Source organism: Pelmatolapia mariae, linkage group LG4 (assembly GCF_036321145.2).
Source record: "Pelmatolapia mariae isolate MD_Pm_ZW linkage group LG4, Pm_UMD_F_2, whole genome shotgun sequence".
NCBI classification, from domain to species: Eukaryota; Metazoa; Chordata; class Actinopteri; order Cichliformes; family Cichlidae; genus Pelmatolapia; species Pelmatolapia mariae.
Window position 1 is genome coordinate 25,001,303 of NC_086230.1, and position 21,044 is coordinate 25,022,346.

The 21,044-nt window shown below is 38.5% G+C and overlaps 2 protein-coding genes and 1 long non-coding RNA gene across 3 annotated transcripts in view; all 3 read left to right on the forward strand.

The window, feature by feature from the left end:
• LOC134626353 (hemicentin-1-like) overlaps positions 1-6,904 on the forward strand; it is a 32,045-nt gene extending 25,141 nt beyond the window's left edge. The window contains exons 11-14 of the mRNA XM_063472092.1: positions 79-216; positions 1,490-1,699; positions 2,070-2,312; positions 4,510-6,904. Of these exons, the coding sequence (XP_063328162.1) occupies positions 79-216; positions 1,490-1,699; positions 2,070-2,312; positions 4,510-4,730 (812 nt within the window). The 3' untranslated portion in view covers positions 4,731-6,904. The remainder of the gene's footprint in view (positions 1-78; positions 217-1,489; positions 1,700-2,069; positions 2,313-4,509) is intronic.
• Positions 6,905-10,459: 3,555 nt separating this feature from the next.
• Positions 10,460-13,587, forward strand: LOC134625503 (uncharacterized). The gene is made up of 4 exons (XR_010573644.1): positions 10,460-10,941; positions 11,038-11,358; positions 11,857-12,009; positions 12,995-13,587. It is a non-coding gene; the product is annotated as an uncharacterized LOC134625503 (long non-coding RNA).
• A 215-nt stretch (positions 13,588-13,802) lies between these two features.
• On the forward strand, positions 13,803-20,938 carry LOC134625504 (cell adhesion molecule 3-like). Its single transcript, XM_063470730.1, has 5 exons — positions 13,803-14,178; positions 16,354-16,629; positions 16,716-17,045; positions 17,159-17,422; positions 19,129-20,938. Exons 1-5 carry the CDS (start codon positions 14,133-14,135, stop codon positions 19,278-19,280), a joined length of 1,068 nt encoding a protein of 355 aa, XP_063326800.1. The 5' UTR covers positions 13,803-14,132; the 3' UTR covers positions 19,281-20,938.
• Positions 20,939-21,044: the final 106 nt, after the last annotated feature.

Sequence of the window (21,044 nt, forward strand, 5' to 3'; positions counted from 1 at the left end):
AAACTTGAATGTCAGCTTGTGTTACTGTGCTTTCTTTCTGTTACTGTGATTTCCTCTCCCAACAACTCTTTACTGTAGAAAAACCAGTCAGTGTTTCCATCGATCACGTGGATGACTTTACGTCCGTGGAAGAGGGCAAAGAGTTCCAGCTGCGATGTGACATTGTCAACGTTGCACCGGAACAAAACCTCACTGTTTTGTGGTACAAAAATCAAGGTGAAGAACTTTTTTTGTAAATGTTATAGCTTACTCCAGATTTCTTTGTCTGTATTATGTTGGGGAAGTGAGAAATGGGTACAGACGAACGTGAAAATGCAAGATATAAGGCAAAAACTGAGTTTATACAATTCCAAGTTTAATTATTTTATCCATATTTGTTAGGACCACTTTAATTTTTCAGTACAACCCAAACTGGCTTGGGGAAGCTTGTAGTTTCTTTAAATAGTCTTGAGAAATAGATCTCCAGGCTTCTTGAAAGACATTCAAAGCACTTTTTTTAATATTAGTCGCCTTTTGTTCTGTTCTTTGTCAAGATCCCACACTGCTTTGATAATGTTGAGGTCCGGGTTCTGGGGAGGCCAATCCATGACAGTTTCATTGTTTGTTTGTTTTTCTATCCAGGTATGCTTTTATTGTGTTGGCAGTGTGTTTGGGATCATTGTCATACTGAAAAATGAAGCAGCTCTTCTGAAGTACTCTTCTGTGTTCATAATTCTATCAATTTTGACAAGATTCCAAACATCACTGGCTGAGATGTGGACACTTACTGCTGTACATCTCTCCTGACCTTCTCCATGTATATAGATGAAGATTTGAACCCAAAATTTCTCAATTCAATTCATCAATCCATAAGACCTGTTGCCACTGATTTTCAGTTCAGTTGCTTTAATTTAGCAGCTTTTTTTGCATGTTGTCCTCCACTGGTCCAGTGTTTCCTTACATTTCTTTAAAGAGACACAGCACACCATAGAATACGCCAAAGTCTCAAGATAGTGGTTCCCTGGGAATTACCTGATTGATGCAGCAATTCAATTTCATGCCTGTAAAACTGTGTTATCTTTGGCATTTTTATGAAATAAAAATAAAACAAAATTTGTGTTTGCAACAGGATGCTTGATTCTTGCAATGTTTTCTGTTATGTATAGACACAACACTGGTTCATTACTTGAGTTAAGTATTAAGACATTTAGCAAGCAAAGAAAAAATTCCTCTGAAAATGGTTAGGTAGGAGTGGACTGAAAATAAGTGAAAAAAATAGCCAATATCCAAAGAAAAACCTTGGAAAGACCTCCAGAAAGTGTGGAGAACTATTGTTCGAGATCATTTTAAAATATTACAAGAAAGTCAGGCAAAATATAAAGAAATAAGGTGTTGCTTGAGACTTTTTCACGGTACTGCAAGTCATGCTTCATTTCTGTTATGTCTCCGACTCATATGCAATCAGGTGGAAATGTCAGATTTTTCTTTTTGTTTTCTTATTTTCTGTCAGACAAACTGAAAGAAACTGGCTGTCAGCTTGAAAACAACAAAACCTGCAAATTCAGTGATGTCAGATCCACGGTAAATGTTTCTGCCACGATTAATGTCAATCTGCAAAGGAACGACAGCGGAGCGGAGTTCAGATGTGAGGCTCTGTTAAACATGGGATCAAACACCCCTCAAAATACAACATCCAGCACCCTTAAGATCACTGTCCTCTGTAAGATCCCATTTTCATATTCACTTTTCCCAATTAAGAGGAATCTACCATTCCGTTTGTTATGTTGAACATATACTGTTTTTTAAGTGTTTATGTTAAATGTTGTGAAATATTCAAATAAAGAGGTAAAGATATTTAAAAGTACACAATTTGAACAAAAAGTTCCACTTTGGATCTTTTGCTCTGAATACCCAATTTCTAAATTTTTTCATGCTATTTATTCTTATATTCTCAATTGGATTCATCTCAGAGGTGTACAGATGGGTTTGAAAATATACTATTCAAATTGTAACACATTGTTTGTTTTTTATGGTATTGTTTGAATGTTCATTGTCTTGACATTACTGTATTTACCTCTTTGTCACAACAGATAAGCCCAAAATTAATACCACAAAGCTTCCAAAAGAAATCCCGGTGTTCAGAGGCTACCCTGAGGAGCTTGTTTGTGAAGCAGATGGTAACCCAACCCCAAAGATCAAGTGGGACTACAACCCAGAGTCTCATGTGAATGTGTCTAAAGGAAACCTCACTGTGTATGGGCCTGGCATCTACAACTGCACTGCCAGCAATGACGTTGGCTCTGCATCATATGAGGTTAAAGTGATTCTAAAAGGTAATGTATTTCTGTAGTACATGTTTCTGCAGAAACATAAAACTTAAATTCTGCAAAAAGCATAAATATAAGGCTGTCCTAGACTGTTTATAAAAGATGGACATGGCCAATATGGCATTTTCCATGTAAATGGTACTTATGTATTGCTCTATTTGAGAACCTTTACTACAAGTCACCCAATCACACACACATTCATGTCTGTCATATTTTGGAGTGTAACAGATCCAAAAGGAATATGGCTGAAAATTCAAAACTGTGGTAAAACCAGAGTCCAAAACTACAAAGGTGCAGAAAGCACAGAGAAAACTACAGATAAACAATGAGCACAATCACACAGAACACAGTACAATTCAACAAAGGACAAACAAAAAGACACAACTCTTTAGATGAGAACCACAGAGGGTTCGTGAGGGCAATTGAAACAACCAGGTAACAAGAAATAGGTGAAGATAATCAAGGCCAACCAGACAGCGGAAGTAAAAATAAAAACAAGATACTGAAGACAAACAGTTAATAAAATAAAAAAAGGAAGTCCCTGACTAACATACATACAAGATTCTAACATACTATGAACTAATGAACTATGAAATACCACAAAATAATATATAAAAAAAACTAACACCAAATAATAAGCGCAAATAACTCACAATTTTGGGTTCAAGACCAAGGATCATAACAACAATGAAAGCATCTGGGCTAACACAGGTTCGGTATCTTGTCCATGAATCCTTCAACATGCAGACTAGAGAAGCTAGGGACAATTCTTAAAGCCATGCACTGTTTCCCTAACAGTAGGAGATCTGACTGTGAAACAGATGAAACTGTACATGGCAGTGGCTTGTAAGTCAACAAATAGTTGTGCCCTGCAACATTTCAGATTTTATGGGAGCGTAATTTACAAAATGAACCTCATGCTGTTTTAAAAAAGACTTGAAACTACCAACTGAGATATAAATATAAAGATATAAATATTGAAGATACTTCTGAAATGGTTTCTTTTTAAAACCCATGGAATATGTCTGTCTTACAGTCATGGTAAAAAGAAAATACACTCTCTTTAAGTTCTCAGATTTCTTCATGAGAAAGAAGAGTGGGCGAGAATTCCCCCCAAATCACTTGCAAACAATTATTTAAGTTATTGCTGCTAAAAGTGGTTGTCCAAGCTACTGAACCATCATAGGTACTTGGTTTTTGTTGAATAAATAATGATGCTGGTGTTCATCTCGGGTTTAATTCGTTTTAAGACCTTGTAAAGTCAAGGTGATATGATATGTAAAACCCTACAGCTTTCTTTTTACCATGACTGTATATTTAAGTATAATTGATGACTATGAGGGTCCCTTCATGCTCCAAAAACAACAGCTTCGGGAGGTGGTAGAGTGGTAAATGTGTAGCTAAAATATCTGCAGGAATTTAAAAAATTTCAATTTGCTGCTATAACTTTGCACTGTCCATGTTTTGCTGTGACACAACAAATTTCCCACATGTGGGACTAATAATCTTATCTTATCTCTCTTATCTTTTAAATATGTTGGAGAGATCCGCCATGAAAATTTGAGGCTATGAGCAAATACAGGATCTAACCACAATAAGTTTGGAGTTCCTAATAAAGTACTCAGTGACTCTATGACGCCCTATGTTAGTTTTCGTTCAGTTTCAGAAAACATTACTTTGAATAGTAATTTCCCACCTCACATAGTGCAGGAGACTTCGAAGACCCTGGATAGATCACCAGTTTGTCACAGGACTAACACAGGGAGACAGACAACCATTCATACCCACATTCACACCTATGGACAGTTGCCAATTTTAAGGAAATATAAATCATAAAATGGACAATTTAGAATCACCAGTTAACCTAACCACACTAACTGCATGTTTCTGCAGTTAGTGTTTCTGGGCTGTGGGAGGAAGCTGGAGTACCTGCGCAAATTTCTCTATAAATATAACCTATGGCCTCTCACGTAGAAACTTAAGGGGTACTACTACTTTGCAATTGATCTTCCTGCCTCAATACTGGGTCATTTTTAAAAATAGATTAGAAGCTATCAATCTTTATTTTTATTTGCACTTTTTAATTTTGCATGTTTATTTGTTGACCCCCTTAAATTATAGAGTAAAAAGTTTACATTTGTATTGTTGCACATAGGAAATGAACACCCTTGCATTGTTTCCCGTTTCACTGTCTATATTGCAGAGGACTACCTCCCTCTCATCGCTGGATTTGTGGCTGTCACTGTGGTAGCTATCTCCACCATCTTCATCTTCATCTACTCAATCTACTACAAGAACACCAAGATGCGCCGCTACAGCCTTAAAAACCCTAAATTCAGCATGCACAATGGGAATGTAGCTCACAGCAATGGTGACCTGCAGTTCCCAATGACCCGACTATCAAAGCAGTACATCTGTATATAGCACAGAATAGACTGCTGAGCAGTCTGAACGGTCTGCATCTCTCTGCCACCAGGGTTAACAGGTTTTTCTTGTTTTGTTTTGTTTTGTTTTTTATTGTTGTTGTTGTTGTTTTTTAAGTCTGAATACCGAGCCAAATACAGAGAAAGACTATTCTGTCCTCCAAACGTCAATCACCCTGTTATTCTCACATAGATTTCCCCTTACATTATAATCAGAGGTGTAGTCCTATTTGTATAATTAGCGCATCGATCACAGGCACACAGCCTTTAGAGTTATTTGTTTTTAAGGCTATATCACCAAAGTGGCAAGTTTAAATTATTCAACTATAACCATAACATGCTGCTTACAGCTCTCTCCTCCCTGGATGTGTCTTCTTTGTTTTCCATGCTTTCCTGTTTGATAGAAACAGTCTCTCTTTAACACTGGTGCCATCTCTCTTCCTCACTTATTCTCCAGTGAACTTTAAATTCTACCGTTTTTCACATAGTTGTTACATTGTAGGCACACAGCTGTGTGCAGTGCTTTGGGTTTGTGCTGAAACTCTTCACTGAGTCTGCTCTAAATATGCAGAGTGAAGAGTTCTAGTCTAGTGTTTTTCTACACATCATACGCGTCATCTTTTCCACACAGATTTCAGGTTTATACTGTAGAGTAGTTTGTGATAATGGAGCTCTCCTCTGGATAAGTCCTGTCTTCCACCTGAGTAGCTTTTTGATGCCAAAAGGTGGTGTAAACTGCTAGTAAATCAGGCCCTAGATAGCCCAGCTTTGATTACTTTTTTTTACTTTCTTCCATGAAATATTGTTGACATGACAACTGAATTTCAACCGATTAAGCTAACTGTGAATATGTTGTTTCCTCTCTGGTGGGAAAAAAAGAGGTGGGGACTACACCTGCAATTATAAGTGTGTTATCCATAAGGCAGTAATACTAGGTGCAATCACAAATTTCCTTGATTTGAATCATTTAAAGAAAACCCAAACCATACTTGATTTAAATTTGGCAGGGTCTCTTTAAGGTCCTCTGCTTGTTAACGTGTTCACCACTTCCATCGGGGCTGCTGTTTTTAGATCCTTCCATGAAAGATCAGTTCTCACTATTCGACTCACAAAACTGTAATTTCACTGTGAATCCTAAGCTTGAGCAAATATCAGCTTCACTGACGAACTGACGTGACTTCATATCCATGATTAACACTGATAATTAGATCTGTGTCTCACGAGTCGCAGCCCAAAGGCTGATCTAAGATAAGGACTGTGTGGAGTCACCACACAGCACATTGAATGCTTTTTTTTTTACTTATCTCTCGGGGCCTTGCTTCATCCTTTTCCTATAAAGAAAGCAGTCAGAATGTGATTTACATTAAGTGATCTGAAAATAGTAGCCACACTGGAAGCAGTTTGGTTTTAAGGAAACAACAAAATAGAGTGAGGATCAGAAACATTTAAATCAGGTTTTTGATTTTTTTTTTTAATTGTAGCTTTTACTCTTTGTAACTGTTATTGCACCTGGTGTAGTTACACAAATGAGCAACCTCGGCTTGAGATGTACAAGTCTGTCTATACTACTGGATTCTTACCAGTTTTCACTGGATAGAAAGAAGTGAAGGAGCAATCCAACTCGAAGGTGAACATTTTTTCTATTTTATTTTTTATATCTGATGCTTGGATGGTTTCACTAATGTTAATGTTTCTTTTAACCTTAAGACTTCAGATCAGAACTGTATGGGATTTATCACGTCTTTAGGACATTGTGAATCTCAGACTGCTGTGCTTTAAACTGTTAAACTCACGGGAAATGCAAAGCTTTTATAAACTGCTTTTACTTATCACCTGTCCTGCCAGCAGTGCGCACACCGCAGTTTTCTTATTTAACTTCACTCTTCCATGCATATCATATTGAATGTCTATATGAATTGTATATTCAGGGTAATATTTGATGTAAATCCAAAAGTTTATATTTATTTATGAGAAAAAGTAAAGGCTGAATAATTTAGTGTTGAAAATGGACTGCACACTGGTTAGTAATGCAAATTATTGAAGGGTTAATGGAGTTCAAGTCCTTCGTGTGAAGGCTGAGGAGAACTTTATAACACATTTGTATATACTGCTGTAAATATTTCTGACTGGGGCAAAAGTGTATTTTGTTATTAAAAATGTCGCTTTTTAAAACATGTTGTGCCTATTTATATGCATGGAAACATCCAAGTATTATAGTGTAATAAAGAAAACTGAGGAGTTCAAGAAAGGAAAATTTTGTATATGTAGTTTTAAACCTTTTTTACAAGTAATTAAGAATGGCTGCTTTATTTGGTTATTGGCATGAATAAAATTAAAAAAGAAAATTGTATGCCTAAATACAGACTCAGTAACCCTAAGCATACCACTGTATTTAAATCATAACTGTAATATTTTTTTGTGGTAAAAGAGGGATAGCAGTACAGTATTTATGCTTTACCTGAATCTGCAGCACAGCACAAGGCATATGGAAAAGCTCTGCTTTGTCCAGCACACATATCTCTAAGAACATCATCTACAAGAGCAAAACGTTAATATCATTCTTTTATCAGCCTTTTTCCACCATTTTTCAGAATGGTTCATGAATATGCTAAAGCATAGCATGTCCATCCTGTTACCCTTATTTATAAAATAACCTGATATTTTATGTGTTTTGATCACATCGTGGATACGCTATCAAATCCTTTTTGAAGTCTTCCTCTGCTAGCCTGTTGTAAATCACATGGTTAATAGTGGCTGCTTTAAACATAAAACTGAGAATATTCTTTAGTGTATTTATATAATCCATATATAACCTTTTTTTATATTTTGATATGTGGATCCCAAACATGTTAGGTAGCGAGACTCTCCGTGTAAAAGAAGACTATAAAATGTTTTTAAATGATAATTTCAAAATACAGGGTGGGCCATTTATATGGATACACCGTAATAAAATGGGAATGGCTGGTGATATTAAAGTCCTGTTTGTGGCACAGTAGTATATGTGAGGGGGCAAACTCCTCAAGATGGGTGGTGACCATGGTGGCCATTTAGAAGTCGGCCATCTTGGATGCAACTTTTGTTTTTTCAATAGGAATAGGGCCATGTGACACATCAAACAAATGTCACAAGAAAAACAATGGTGTGCTTGGTTTCAACATAACTTTATTCTTTCATCAGTTATTTACTTTCTCTTTGTTCACAGCCATTGACATATCGAAGAGGTTAACACGTGAGGAGCGGATCGAAATTGTGTTGATATCTGGTGAACGCAGTAACCGGGTCATTGCAGCAGATTTCAATGCAAGACACCCTACGAGACCACCCATCTCCCATGCTACAGTTAGCAAACTGCTTGCTAAGTTTCGTGAAACTGGTTCAGTGTCGGATTTGCCAAAATGTGGACGCAAGAAAACTGTCACTAATGAAGAAACATCAGTGGCTGTCCTAGCTTCATTCAGCAAGAGCCCACAGCGTAGCACTCGCCGCATGTCACTGGAGAGTGGCATTAGTCGAACATCCCTTCGGCGGATATTAGCTACTCACAAATGGCACCCTTACAAACTCCAGCTACTGCAGCATCTCAGCGAGGATGACCCAGATCGGCGCACAGAATTTGCAGAATGGGCAAAACAAAAATTGGAACAGGACCCTCAGTTCACGCAGAAGATTTTGTTCAGTGATGAGGCAAACTTTTATGTGAATGGTGAAGTTAACAAACAAAACCACCGCTATTGGTCTGACACTAACCCACATTGGATGGATCCCTCCAAGACTGCTGGAACAACAAAAGTGATGGTTTGGTGTGGTATATGGGGTACAACGATAGTGGGTCCATTCTTCATCAATGGAAACCTCAAGGCCACTGGATATTTGAAGTTGCTACATGATGATGTGTTTCCCTCTTTGTGCACTGAAGCTGGCACGTTCCCTGAGTTTTTCCAGCAAGATGGTGCACCACCACATTATGGGTGCCAGGTCCGAGCATTCCTAGATGAACAGTTTCCTGGAAAGTGGATTGGTCGTCGTGGGCCAGTTGAATGGCCCCCAAGGTCTCCCGATCTGACCCCCTTAGACTTTTATCTTTGGGGTCATCTGAAGGCAATTGTCTATGGTGTGAAGATACGAGATGTGCAGCACCTGAAACTACGGATACTGGATGCCTGTGCTGGCATTTCTCCTGCGGTGTTGCTATCAGTGTATGAAGAGTGGGAGAAGAGGGTTGCATTGACAATCCAACACAATGGGCAGCACATTGAACACATTTTATAAGTGGTCAGAAACGTGTAAATAACTCATGAAAGAATAAAGTTACATTGAAACCAAGCACACCATTGTTTTTCTTGTGACATTACCAATAAGTTTGATGTGTCACATGGCCCTCTTCCTATTAAAAAAACAAAAGTTGTATCCAAGATGGCCGACTTCTAAATGGCCACCATGGTCACCACCCATCTTGAGGAGTTTGCCCCCTCACATATACTACTGTGCCACAAACAGGACTTTAATATCACCAGCCATTCCCATTTTATTACGGTGTATCCATATAAATGGCCCACCCTGTAGAATGCAATGATTTTTTTTAATTATCCCTTACATATAATATATGAGTTATATTTTAAAGCAGTCCAAATGTATACATACAGATAATTATAAGGATGGTGAGATTATTAAAATAAACAAGCATTTTACAAGAAACGGTAACAGTGAAAATTCTATGTTGTCTAAACGAATCAATGGGGTCTCTTGAATATAAATGTATATAACTAAGTTCAAATGGTGGACTGGTATATGTCCCATTTACACAGGGCACAGCAGCAGGAGCAACACAGGTGTGTAACTAGGTGTATTCAGCCGGGTCTAATTTATTTGTCATTTCTTTGAGAGCGTGTTGCCCTCTATGCTGAAACCATGATGTGGTTCTTCTTCTTCTTTGGCTTCTTAATCGCGTGTACAGGTGAGTTTGTTTTCTGTCATGCTTGTTTCTTTATGATATAAAGTTACCATATTATGTCTCCGTTAATTTAGAATTCATATCAGCTCTGTTAATGTACCATATAAAAATACTGCCATACTGTCTATGACCTTGTATTTTTATATTTGATATTTGCTTTATTTAGCTTGATGGGTTTAATTTTAGTTTTCGTGTGATTCTGTAGGTTAAGCGAAACTTGTAAATGATACAGCATACTTGTGAAACCTGTTAAACTTGTTATTCCTTGAATGGCATGACAGAGTTACCAAGTGACAAACAAGAATCTTCTGTTCATAAAATATTTTCTTTTCTACTAAACAGCCTTTTTTTCTCCTTCCTATAAACCACATTGTCATCTACAGGAGAAACAAAGCATGATCCCACAAAGCATCTTGAAACTTGATTTATGGAGCTATACTAATTAGACCAGCTTTCATTATTGTTCATCTAATTCATTGGGCATATTTTTGATGTCATGAGTAGATTGTTTTAATCTTCTAAAATTGATGTATTCTGGTCAAAAAATAAATAAAAATACTGTAGATACTGTCTGATCCACAGTCCAAAGGAAATTCTTGTATTCTAGTGTACTTTGATGCTTAGTGTCTTTTTAAGAGGTTTTTAAAACCAACATATGCTGTATTCATGAAAATGAAAAAAGGCTCCTTTAAAGCTTTTCATCTGGGGCGTTAAAGAGGATGACTGTTTTAGTTGTCGAATGTTTTCTTACTAGAATGACAATAGGTTCAAGTGTTAGTGCAAGTCGAATGAGAGGAAAGAAAGTAGTGTTGGGTATGGTGTGATTGGGGAAAAGGTATTGAAATATCAGTGTTTGTGTTCTGATATTGAATGGCTCATCCTTTAAGCATCCCCTGAACTAAGTCTGAGTACCAGCAGGGCCATAATGCTTAGTAGAACATCAAAGTAAATGTTGCCTAACTTAAGTCTTCATTTATCTTTCTAGGAAACCCTGCAAGTGCCTCCTGTCCATTACAAATTAATCCCACTGTAGTTGTGGTGAGATTTGGAGGCTCCTTATCAGCCAACTGCACCTCACTATCTAACCAGACTGAAGGAATGGACTGGGAGTCTCCATATGGACCAGTGAGCCTTACCCAGGGTGTCACTTTTCTTCTCTTTACAATTGACTCTGTGCCAGAGTGGGTGATAGAAGCAATGTGTTATGTGAATCTCCATGATGGTGATCAGTGTCAAAAAGTGTTACCAGTCACTGTTTATAGTAAGTAGCCTTAATTTTCTCATATATTTCCAAGAAAGCCATTTTAGTATTTGAACACTGAATGACATTAATTCGTTTTATTTCTTTTACTTGCAGAAATGCCAGACAGTGTGTCATTGAGACAGAATTCAACTACAGTGAAAGAAGGTGAACAGTTTACCATAGAGTGTGACATTGTTAATGTTGCACCAGCAAGAAATCTCTCTGTGCTTTGGCACAAAGGAAATAAGATCTTAAATTCTGAGACATTTGATGAATCCAGTCCATCTCCGGTCAGTAAGTCATCTGTCCTCACTCTGACTGCTCATGGAGATGATGATGGAGCTGAGATCTGGTGTGAAACAAAACTAAACTTGTGGCCAGGAGAACAAGGTCCAACCATGATGCGCTCAAAGTCACATAGTGTGACTGTACTCAGTGAGTTTTCATCACCTTTTTCAGCAGTTGTAATTGTATTTTAATTTCTTGAAGTTTTTCTCTGTGCATCTCTGTATTCTGATACATTCATAACATTTCTTATTTCGTTATACTTTTTTTATTGTCATAATATTTTGTGCTGTGATTCTCCATTGGGTAGTCGTCATGGGACCAGTGCTGGGATTTTAATTGTTTTGGTGTTTGTTTTAAGGATGTATAGTTTGTTGTGTTTATATATAACACTGGAGACGATGGCTCATTTTTAGGCACACTTTAATGTCCGTCAAACTGTTTACATCACACTCTCTTCACTTCTTCTCTCTCCTCCTCATTGTACCCGTTACACAGTAGCACCTTTGGCCCAAAGGAGTAATAGCAACCACAGAGCACACAACACCCTGATTCAGTCCACACAAGATAGTTTATTACAGACAGAGCAGAAGGACTGAGAAGATGAGCTGAAAGCGACAATGTAACAACATTTCCCATCTCCCACAGGGGCTCGAACAACCTTTGGAGTCATGCTGGCAATAGGTGTGGCCGTCAGAGTTTTGCTCCTCATTGCTGTTGCATATTATGTGACACCCAATGGCACAATCTCTTTCCACAAATGTGGCTATCAACCAGGAGCTCCCTCAGGATGAGAATAAGGTAAACTTTTATCTTCTTATAAAAAAGCACATCTCTGATATTATTATTATTTCTAATTATTTTATTTGGTGTTTGGAGAAAACATCTGTAACATGTCTGTTGATGGCCGAGGGACATGTGTGCTCTGCATGCTCAATGGGTGTTCTTCTGTTCAAAGCTGTAGCTTTAAAAATGTATTATCTTGTCAGCTAACTCTAAAGCTGCACTAATCAAGACTGCTGCCCTAACACATATTTGTGGTACAGAAAATGTGTCAGGCTTATTATGGAGGCATGACTCACTGCTTCCTGGCCTTTTTTGGACACCTTTTCCACGCAGTTATTTTCTGTTTCAGTTTTAGGCAAAGTTTTCCATTGTCCTGCATATTTGCATATCTGTAGCTGATGTCAGGATGGTTTTTTGAGTGAACTGGTGTTGTTGCTACTGAAGGTGGTTCTACTACCCATTGAATCATATGGCTTTTTTAAATTATGGTATATATGATGGTATGGGATCCAGTCAACCACGAAGAGAGCCACAAATGGAGAAAACTTGGAATAGTGGCGAACCTTCCCAGAAATGGTGGAACCTACCAAAATTACTCCAAGAGTGCATCAACATCAAAATCTCATCCAGAGGTCATAAAATAACCCAGAGCAGAATCTAAAGAACTGCAGGTCTCACTTGTCTCAGTTGAGGTCAGAGTTCATGATTCAATATTAAGAAAAAGACTGGGCAACAAATGGCTTCATTGGAAAGTTCCAAGGTGAAAAACCACTGCTGACCAAAAAGAACACAAAGGCTCAGATGGCCTGTCTTCTGTGGACTAGCTAGACAAAAGTTGAACTTGCGTCCCGTTACATCCATCGCAGCAGTCCATTTAAAGGACATCATACCACCAGTCAAACATGGTGGTGGTAGTGTAATAATCTGGGGCTGCTTTGCTGCTTAAAGACGTGCACAACTTGCTACAATTTACTGAACAATGAATTCTGCTCTCTAATAGAAAATCCTGAAAGAGAATATGCAGCCCTGAACCTCAAGCATGATTGGATTGTGCAGCAGATCCAGAACAGACCAGAATGTCCACCTCTGAATGGCTACAGAAAAAAATACAATAAGTTGAGGCACTGTTAAACTCACAGGAAATGCAAAATAAAATATACAAGGTTGTAAACCTCTTTGCCAGTAATTCAGAATAGCTTTCTTTGGCTGTTGTCATGAGCGAAATGAAAATCGAAAGGAAAATTGTAGGCCTAGATACAAACTCAGTAACCTAAGCATATAAGCATACCATTGTATTTAAATCACTAGGAGCACAATCTAATTTTGCCTTAGCCTGCTGCACAGACACATGGTATATGGAATAATTCTGCTCTGTCCTGCACACAGATTTGATATCTCTATAAAAGCCATAAACTATTTGCTTATTTTGGGAACATTTGGTGCACATGAAACAAAGGCACCTGAATTCTCAGTGTTTTGTTGGAGTCTGTCCTCGGGAGGGTGCTGTGGGAGAATCCAACAGGTTTTCAGGTATGGACGCCTTCAAGTGCAGTCGGGAATATTGCTATTAGACATTTCTACCCAGTATGAAAAGACGAAGCTCTAAGCCTTGCGACTTGGTTGTATAAAAACTGCATACACTTTTATCATTTACATGCTTTAAAATCGATGATTAAATGCTGAAGTTTTTTTTTTTGTTTTTTTTTTTTGGGGGGGGGGGGGGGGGGGTTAATTGAGTAATTAGCTGAAACTAAAGGTTGAGCTAAGGTTAAATGAAACTAGTTGCTATACCGCAAACTTTTGAAGGTTTTCTTCAAAAGTAAATCAAATGTTTAATTTATTAAGTAAGCGGTTCAAAAATAACTTCGAACTGTTCCTTTAACTCACAATGTCGCTTCAGAAACCAGAGCGAGCAGAGGACGGGACGCTTGGTGAGGTAATCGAGTGACTCGGGATAGTTACTGCCTGGGTACTTTTGGTTTCGGATTTTTTTTTTTTTCCTTACAGGTTAGGGTTTGGTCACAGCTTGTGGGTACAGCAGCAGGAGGAGGGACACGGGTGTGTGACTAAGTTTATTCAGCCGGATCTAATTTATTTTTTCTTTTCTTTGCGAGCGTGTTTCCCTCTTTGCTGAAACCATGGTGTGGTCCTTCTTCTTCTTCGGTTTATTAATGGCTTGTACAGGTGAGCTTGTTTTCTTTCTTTGTTACATAAAGCTACCATATTGTGCCTTTATGAATTGATCGCTGCAGCTTCGAGCTCATCTTCGGGAGAAAGCCTACGCCCATTGTTTGATACATATCAGCTCTGTTCGTGGACTGTATAAACATGCTGTCCTACTGTGCGTGACCGGGTTTGTATTTGTTTTCTTTCTTATAATCGTGAATTTAAATTTTAATATCTGTGTTGTTAGATCTTCTCGACTAAACACAGCTTGTAAATCATTGACCAAAGTTTGTGTATTTTATCAGGTCAGTGTCTGAGCTGTTATTCCTGGGGATGTATGAAAGAGAAACTAAATGACCAAGAAGAAATATAGTAACATTTGTATCAACCACTGTAAACTAAACAACAAAAAAAAGTTAGAACCCCTCAAATCCAATCAAGTCAGACCCCCGTCACCACCACCAAAAAAGAAAAGAAAGTGCTACCAGAAACAAAGGAAGGGAGGGGGTTACATTTAGTGAAGCAAACATAAATATGAGTAGAAATTGTACTCTGCGTGTCTACATTCAATTCAGTTTTATTTATAAGGCGCCAAATCACAACAACAGTCGCCTCAAGGCGCTTTATATTGTAAGGTAAACCCTACAATAATGCATACAGAGAAAAACCCAACAATCATATGACCCCCTATGAGCAAGCACTTTCGCGACAGTGGGAAGGAAAAACTCCCTTTTAACAGGAAGAAACCTCCGGCAGAACCAGGCTTAGGGAGGGGCGGCCATCTGCTGCAACCGGTTGGGGTGAGAGAAGGAAGACAGGATAGAAGATATGCTGTGGAAGAGAGACAGAGATTAATAACAAGTACGGTTCAATGCAGAGAGGTCTATTAACACATAGTGAGTGAAAAAGGTGACTGAAAAGGAAAAACTCAGTGCATCATGGGAATCCCCCAGCAGCCTATGCTTATTGCAGCATAACTAAGGGAGGATTCAGGGTCACCTGATCCAGCCTAACTATATGCTTTAGCAAAAAGGAAAGCTTTAAGCCTAATCTTGAAAGTAGAGATAGTGTCTGTCTCCTGAATCCAAACTGGAAGCTGGTTCCACAGAAGAGGGGCCTGAAAACTGAAGGCTCTGCCTCCCATTCTACTTTTAAATACTCTAGGAACAACAAGTAAGCTTGCAGTGTGAGACTGAAGTGCTTTAATGGGGTGATATGGTACTATAAGGTCATTAAGATAAGATGGGGCCTGACCTTGTATGCGAGGAGCAAGATTTTGAATTCAATTCTGGATTTAACAGGATTTGACAGGGAGCCAATGAAGGGAAGCCATTACAGTAGAAATAAATTTGAATCTCCATATTTCATCTTCTTGTGTGAACCCAGAAAACAACAACAACTTTGAAACATGATTTATGGCGCTACTAGACAGACCAGCTTTTCTCAGAGATCTGTTTCTTTACAAAAGGGGCAGATTTCTTGCTAATTTTATGAGGAGATTTCTTTCAGCTTCATAGGAATAAGGAGGAAAATTTGCAGTTTCCATAACAAAGCAATTAATTATTATCAGTCATCACCTTCTTTGCAAGAGAAATATGAGTCATGTCACTGAGTAAGGCTGGTTAAGGTTAGCAGAAAATCTTAGTCTCTAATACTGATCCCAGAAAATACTTTAAATTACTTGAATGAAGTTTCCAGTGGGTATTTTGCTTCTGAAATTGATTCATTTGTCAGCTGGTGTAAGAGATTCTCCAACAAGCTTGTGGTACCAGTTATGCTGTAGATACTGCCTGATCCCCTTTCTTGGGGGAAAAATGTTTATTTTAGATTAGAAGTCTTTAAATCCAAAATATGTTCTTTATGAAAATAAAAAAATGGTCCTCATTAAATTTTCATCGGGAAAGTTGAAAAGTATAACATTTGTGACATTGGCTATACTGGAATGGCTTGACTTTCAAATACTAAAAATACTAATCTAAAAAGTTGAGTGACAAAAAAGGCAGTCCTGTGTGATTGGGGGAGAGTTGTTGAAATATCAGTGTTTGTGTTCTGATGTTGAATGACTCATCTTTTAAGCGCAGAGTCTTCAGTCCCCTGAACTAAGTCAGAGTAACAGCAGGGCCATAATGCATAGTAGAACATCAAAGTACATGTTGCCATACACCTAACTTAAGTCTTCATTTATCTTTCTAGGAAACACTGCAAGTGCCTCCTGTCCATTACAAATGAGTCCCCCTAGAGTTGTGGTGAGATTTGGAGACTCCTTATCAGCCAACTGCACCTCACTATCTGAGCAGACTGAAGGAATGGGCTGGGAGTCTACACATCAAGGAGTGGACCTTGTCCTGAATGCCACTTTTCTTCCCTTTAAAATTGACTCTGTGTCAGTGTGGGAGTTAGAGCCAATGTGTTTTGTGAATTCCCGTGATGGTGATCAATGTATGGAAACATTGCCAGTCACTGTTTATAGTAAGTAGCTTTACATGTCTAAGTAGGTCAATATTATTATTTGGTCATTGATTAACATTAATTCATTTTGTTTCTTTTTCTTACAGAAATGCCAGACAGTGTGTCACTGAATTATAGCTTAACTAAAGTGGAGGAAGGGCAAAAGTATTACATACAGTGTGACATTGCTAATGTTGCACCAGCAAGAAATCTCTCTGTGCTTTGGCTCAAAGGAAATACTGTTATAAAAACTGAGACATTTGATGAGTCCAGTCCGTCTCCCGTCAGTAAGTCATCTGTCCTCACTCTGACTGCTCATAGAGATGATGATGGAGCTGAGATCAGGTGTGAACCAAAGCTGAACTTGTGGCCAGAGAAACAAGGTCCTCCTTCAGGTCCTCCAGTGCGTTCAGTGACGCATAATGTGATTGTACGCTGTGAGTTTTTAATATGATCCTAATTTAATCATCAGAAGATTCCCTATTGTTTTGGGGTTTTTTTATTTCACATGTATTTTATATTTGTATTTTGATTTCATGTATGTCCTCAGACCCACCAACCTTCAACAAACTTGAAAATGAGACTCTGGAAATGACAGTTGGTGAAAATATGACTTTAAATTGCAACGCTAAAGGAAACCCTCCACCATCATACCGCTGGGAATTCCCAAAATTCACAAAAGAATGGCACGAGAAAGAAGAAGTGATTGAGCCAATTCTGACCCTACCATTTGAGCTTCCAGGGGTCTATACCTGCACAGCCTATAGTAACCAAGGCACTGTGACCAAATATTTCAATATAAGCGAAGCTCCAAGTAAGTTCTCATCAGTTACTTCATGACATTTCGTATCTCGTTATACACTGAAGAAAAATATAAACGCAACACTTTTGTTTTTGCTTTTCTACATACACAAAGGACCCATTACTATCAAATATTGTTCACAAATCTGTCTAAATCTGTGTTAGTGAAAACTTCTCGTTTGCCGAGATAATCCATCCCACCTCACAGGTGTGACATGTCAAGGTGCTGATTAGAAAGCATGAATATACCACAGGAGTGCTTTAGACTGCCCACAATAAAAGGCCACTCTGAAATATGCAGTTTGATCACACAGCACAATGCTACAGATGTCGCAGCTTTTGAGGGAGCGTGCATGCTGACTGCAGGAATGTCTACCAGAACTGTTGCCTGTGAAATGAATGTTCAGTTCTCTGCCATTAGCCATCTTCAAAGGCGTTTCAGAGAATTTGACAGTACATCCAACCAGCCCCACAATCGCAGAGCCACACCAGCCCAGGACCTCTACATCCAGCATGTTCACCTCCAGGATGGTTGACCAGGTGGAGACCAGCCACCCGGACAGCTGCTGCAACAATCGGTTTGCATAACCAAAGAATTTCTACAAAAACTGTCAGAAACCGTCTCAGGGAAGCTCATCTGCATGCTCGTGGTTGTCATCGGTGTCTGGACCTGACTGCAGTTCGTCACTTTAACCAACTTGAGTGGACAAATGCTCACATTTGATGGCCTCTGGCACATTGGATAGGTGTTCTGTTGACAGATGTTTTTACCGTTCAGGGCAGATTGCAGACAGCTTGTGTTGCGTCGTGTGGATGAGCAGTTTGCTGACGTCAACATTGTGGATTGAGTGGCCCACGGTGGCGGTGGGGTTTTGGACAATGAACACGAGCGCATTTTATTGTTGGCATTTTGAATGCACAGAGATACCATGTTGAGATCCTGAGGACCATTGTTGGGCCGTTTATCCATGACCATAACCTCATGTTACAGCATGATAATGCACGGCCCCATATGACAAGGATCTGTACACAATTCCTTGGAAGCTGAAAACATCCCACTTCTTGCATGGCCAGCATACTCACCAGACATGTCACCAATTGAGCATGTTTGGGACGCTCGGCACGGCGTATATGACAGCGTGTTCCAGTTCCTGCCAATATTCAGCAACTTTGCACAAGTATTGAAGAGGAGTGGACCAACATTCCACAGCCCACAATCAACAACCTGATCAACTCTATGCTCATTGCACACCATTTGCCTCACACAGTGCAACACATCTCCGTTAGATGTGTTGCACTGTGTGAGGCAAATGGTGGCCACACCAGATACTGACTGGTTTTGCTACATCTGTAGCATTGTGCTGTGTGATCAAACTGCATATTTCAGAGTGGCCTTTTATTGTGGGCAGTCTAAGGCACACCTCTGCAATATTCATGCTGTCTAATCAGCACCTTGACCTGCCACACCTGTGAGGTGGGATGGATTATCTCGGCAAAGGAGAAGCTCTCACTAACTCAGTGTACGTTCTTATTGTCTATAATATTTTGTGCTGTGATTCTCCATTAGGAAGTCATCCTAGGACCACTGCTGGGATTTTAATTACTTTGTTTTTTGTTTTCATTTTTATTTTGGGATGTGGGGTTTATTACAGACAGAACAGAAAGTCTGAGCAGATAAGTTGAGAGCGACAATGTAACAACACTTCCCATCTCCCACAGGGTCTCGAACAACCTTTGGAGTCATGGTGGGAGTAGGTGTGGCCGTCGGAGTTTTGCTCCTCATTGCTGGTGCATATTTTGTGACACCTAATGGCACATTCTCTTTCAATAAAGGCGGTTATCAACCAGGAACTCCCTCAGGACCAGTATAAGGCAGACTTTTTTTTAAATTCAGATTTGCATGGATATTATTTTTATTTTTGTTAATGATTTTATTTGGTGCTTGGACCCAAAATTCTGTAACATGTCTGTTGATGGCCGAGGGACATGTCTGCTCTGCATGCTCTGTGGGTGTTCTTCTGCTCAAAGCTGTAGCTTTAAAAATGCATTATCTTGTCAGCTATCTCTAAAGCTCACTAATCAAGATTGCTGCCTTAACAAACATGTATAATACAGGAAATGTGTTTAAATGCACTGCAGTAACCTTTACAAGTCTGTGTATAAAAATGCAACAGATAAATAATTAGATTTCATCCCCACTACAGTCTTATTTTGGAAGCATGATGTGCTTGCTGGCCTTTTTTGGAAATCTTTACTACACAAATACTTCCTGTTTCAGTTTTAATCAGGCTAAGTCAAACCTTTTTGCATATGGATGTGATGATTTCCTCTCTCCTGCACATTTGCACAAGTCTGTAGCTGATGTCAAGATGGTTACTTGAGTGCACATAAACTCATTTAATGAATCAAGCTGATGTTGGACTCAGGGGAATTAACACCTAACAGGCGCTCTTTTTCTGGCTCATCATTTTGGTTTTATGGCTTTCACATATACTGTATGGTTTGTTCTGTGCTGATTATCAGCTTTGTGCTGCAGCAAAGCTCTGATGAAGCCACTATATCCTGTCCATGCAAAACTACAAATGAAGACAAAGTTTGTGAAGAAGAGCCTCACATGCATCAGAGGAATTAAACGGAGCATATATTTTGGACACAATTGCTGTAATGCGTTGATACAGCTATATATGGTCAGAGTGGATTTCTCAGCTTTTTGTGCGGTTGTGCTTTTGGGTTATGTTTCTCATCTAGTAATTGTGTTAAAAAAATATTGTTTTTATTATTCATATGACTTGATAATTAGGTACTATTTAACAGCAATTGTTGCCTCATCTGAATTGTGGACCTCTTGTGTGTCTTTAAAAAAAATAACAATTCATCAAGAAATACATTAAATATTTGCATTAAAAAAACTCATTTTTTTAAAGCAAAATTAGCAATTCTATGTCAGCATTTTATATATTCATTTTGTTTCTACTCATCTAAGCATGTAAATGCTTTGGAGGTACTTTATATGGAATTACTTGAGAGCACAATGTAGTAATTACTTTTTTTTTTAAGTATTCATTTTGGGATATGCATAAATTATTCATATTTCTTTCTCTTTTTTTTGTAAAATTTGATTTCTGTATGCACTGGTACGTCTTTCGGATCGCTTCATAATTTTTGCACTGAATAGACTGATAGAGTTTATCAAGTATTGCGCCAACTTTTCACATGACACAACAGTTGTTTTACTGAGTCTGCATTGTACCAGAGTTTGTCTAATTGTACCTGTGAAATGTTTTTTTAAAAAAAACTACATGTGTTTGATTGTAAATCCTGAATTAAACAAGAGCGTGAGAGAGCTTATGAATCCTCCTTTCTGAAGACGAGGCAAAGTCAAACCAGTTTTCTTTCTCACTCTCTGTCTTTAAGTCTGGCTACATTTTACAATGTTCACTCTGCCATACTAATTAGTTCTTAACAAACTGAATGTAAAGAAGATCATTTGTGATCCAGACTACTGTTGCCAATATAAACCTATTTCTTATGAAACCATGTTTTTTTTTTCCTTCACTGTCACTGTTCAAATACTGTTTCTGTATGCTCTGTGTTGCCCTAACAACCTGGCACAGCCACCAGTGCTCAATTAGTCA

Coding starts and splice junctions, on each gene's coding strand:
- LOC134625504 (XM_063470730.1), top strand. CDS start 14,133: ATGGTGTGGTCCTTCTTCTTCTTCGGTTTATTAATGGCTTGTACAG. Junction 14,179..16,353: donor TTTATTAATGGCTTGTACAG/GTGAGCTTGTTT, acceptor TTATCTTTCTAG/GAAACACTGCAAGTGCCTCC. Junction 17,046..17,158: donor GCATAATGTGATTGTACGCT/GTGAGTTTTTAA, acceptor GTATGTCCTCAG/ACCCACCAACCTTCAACAAA.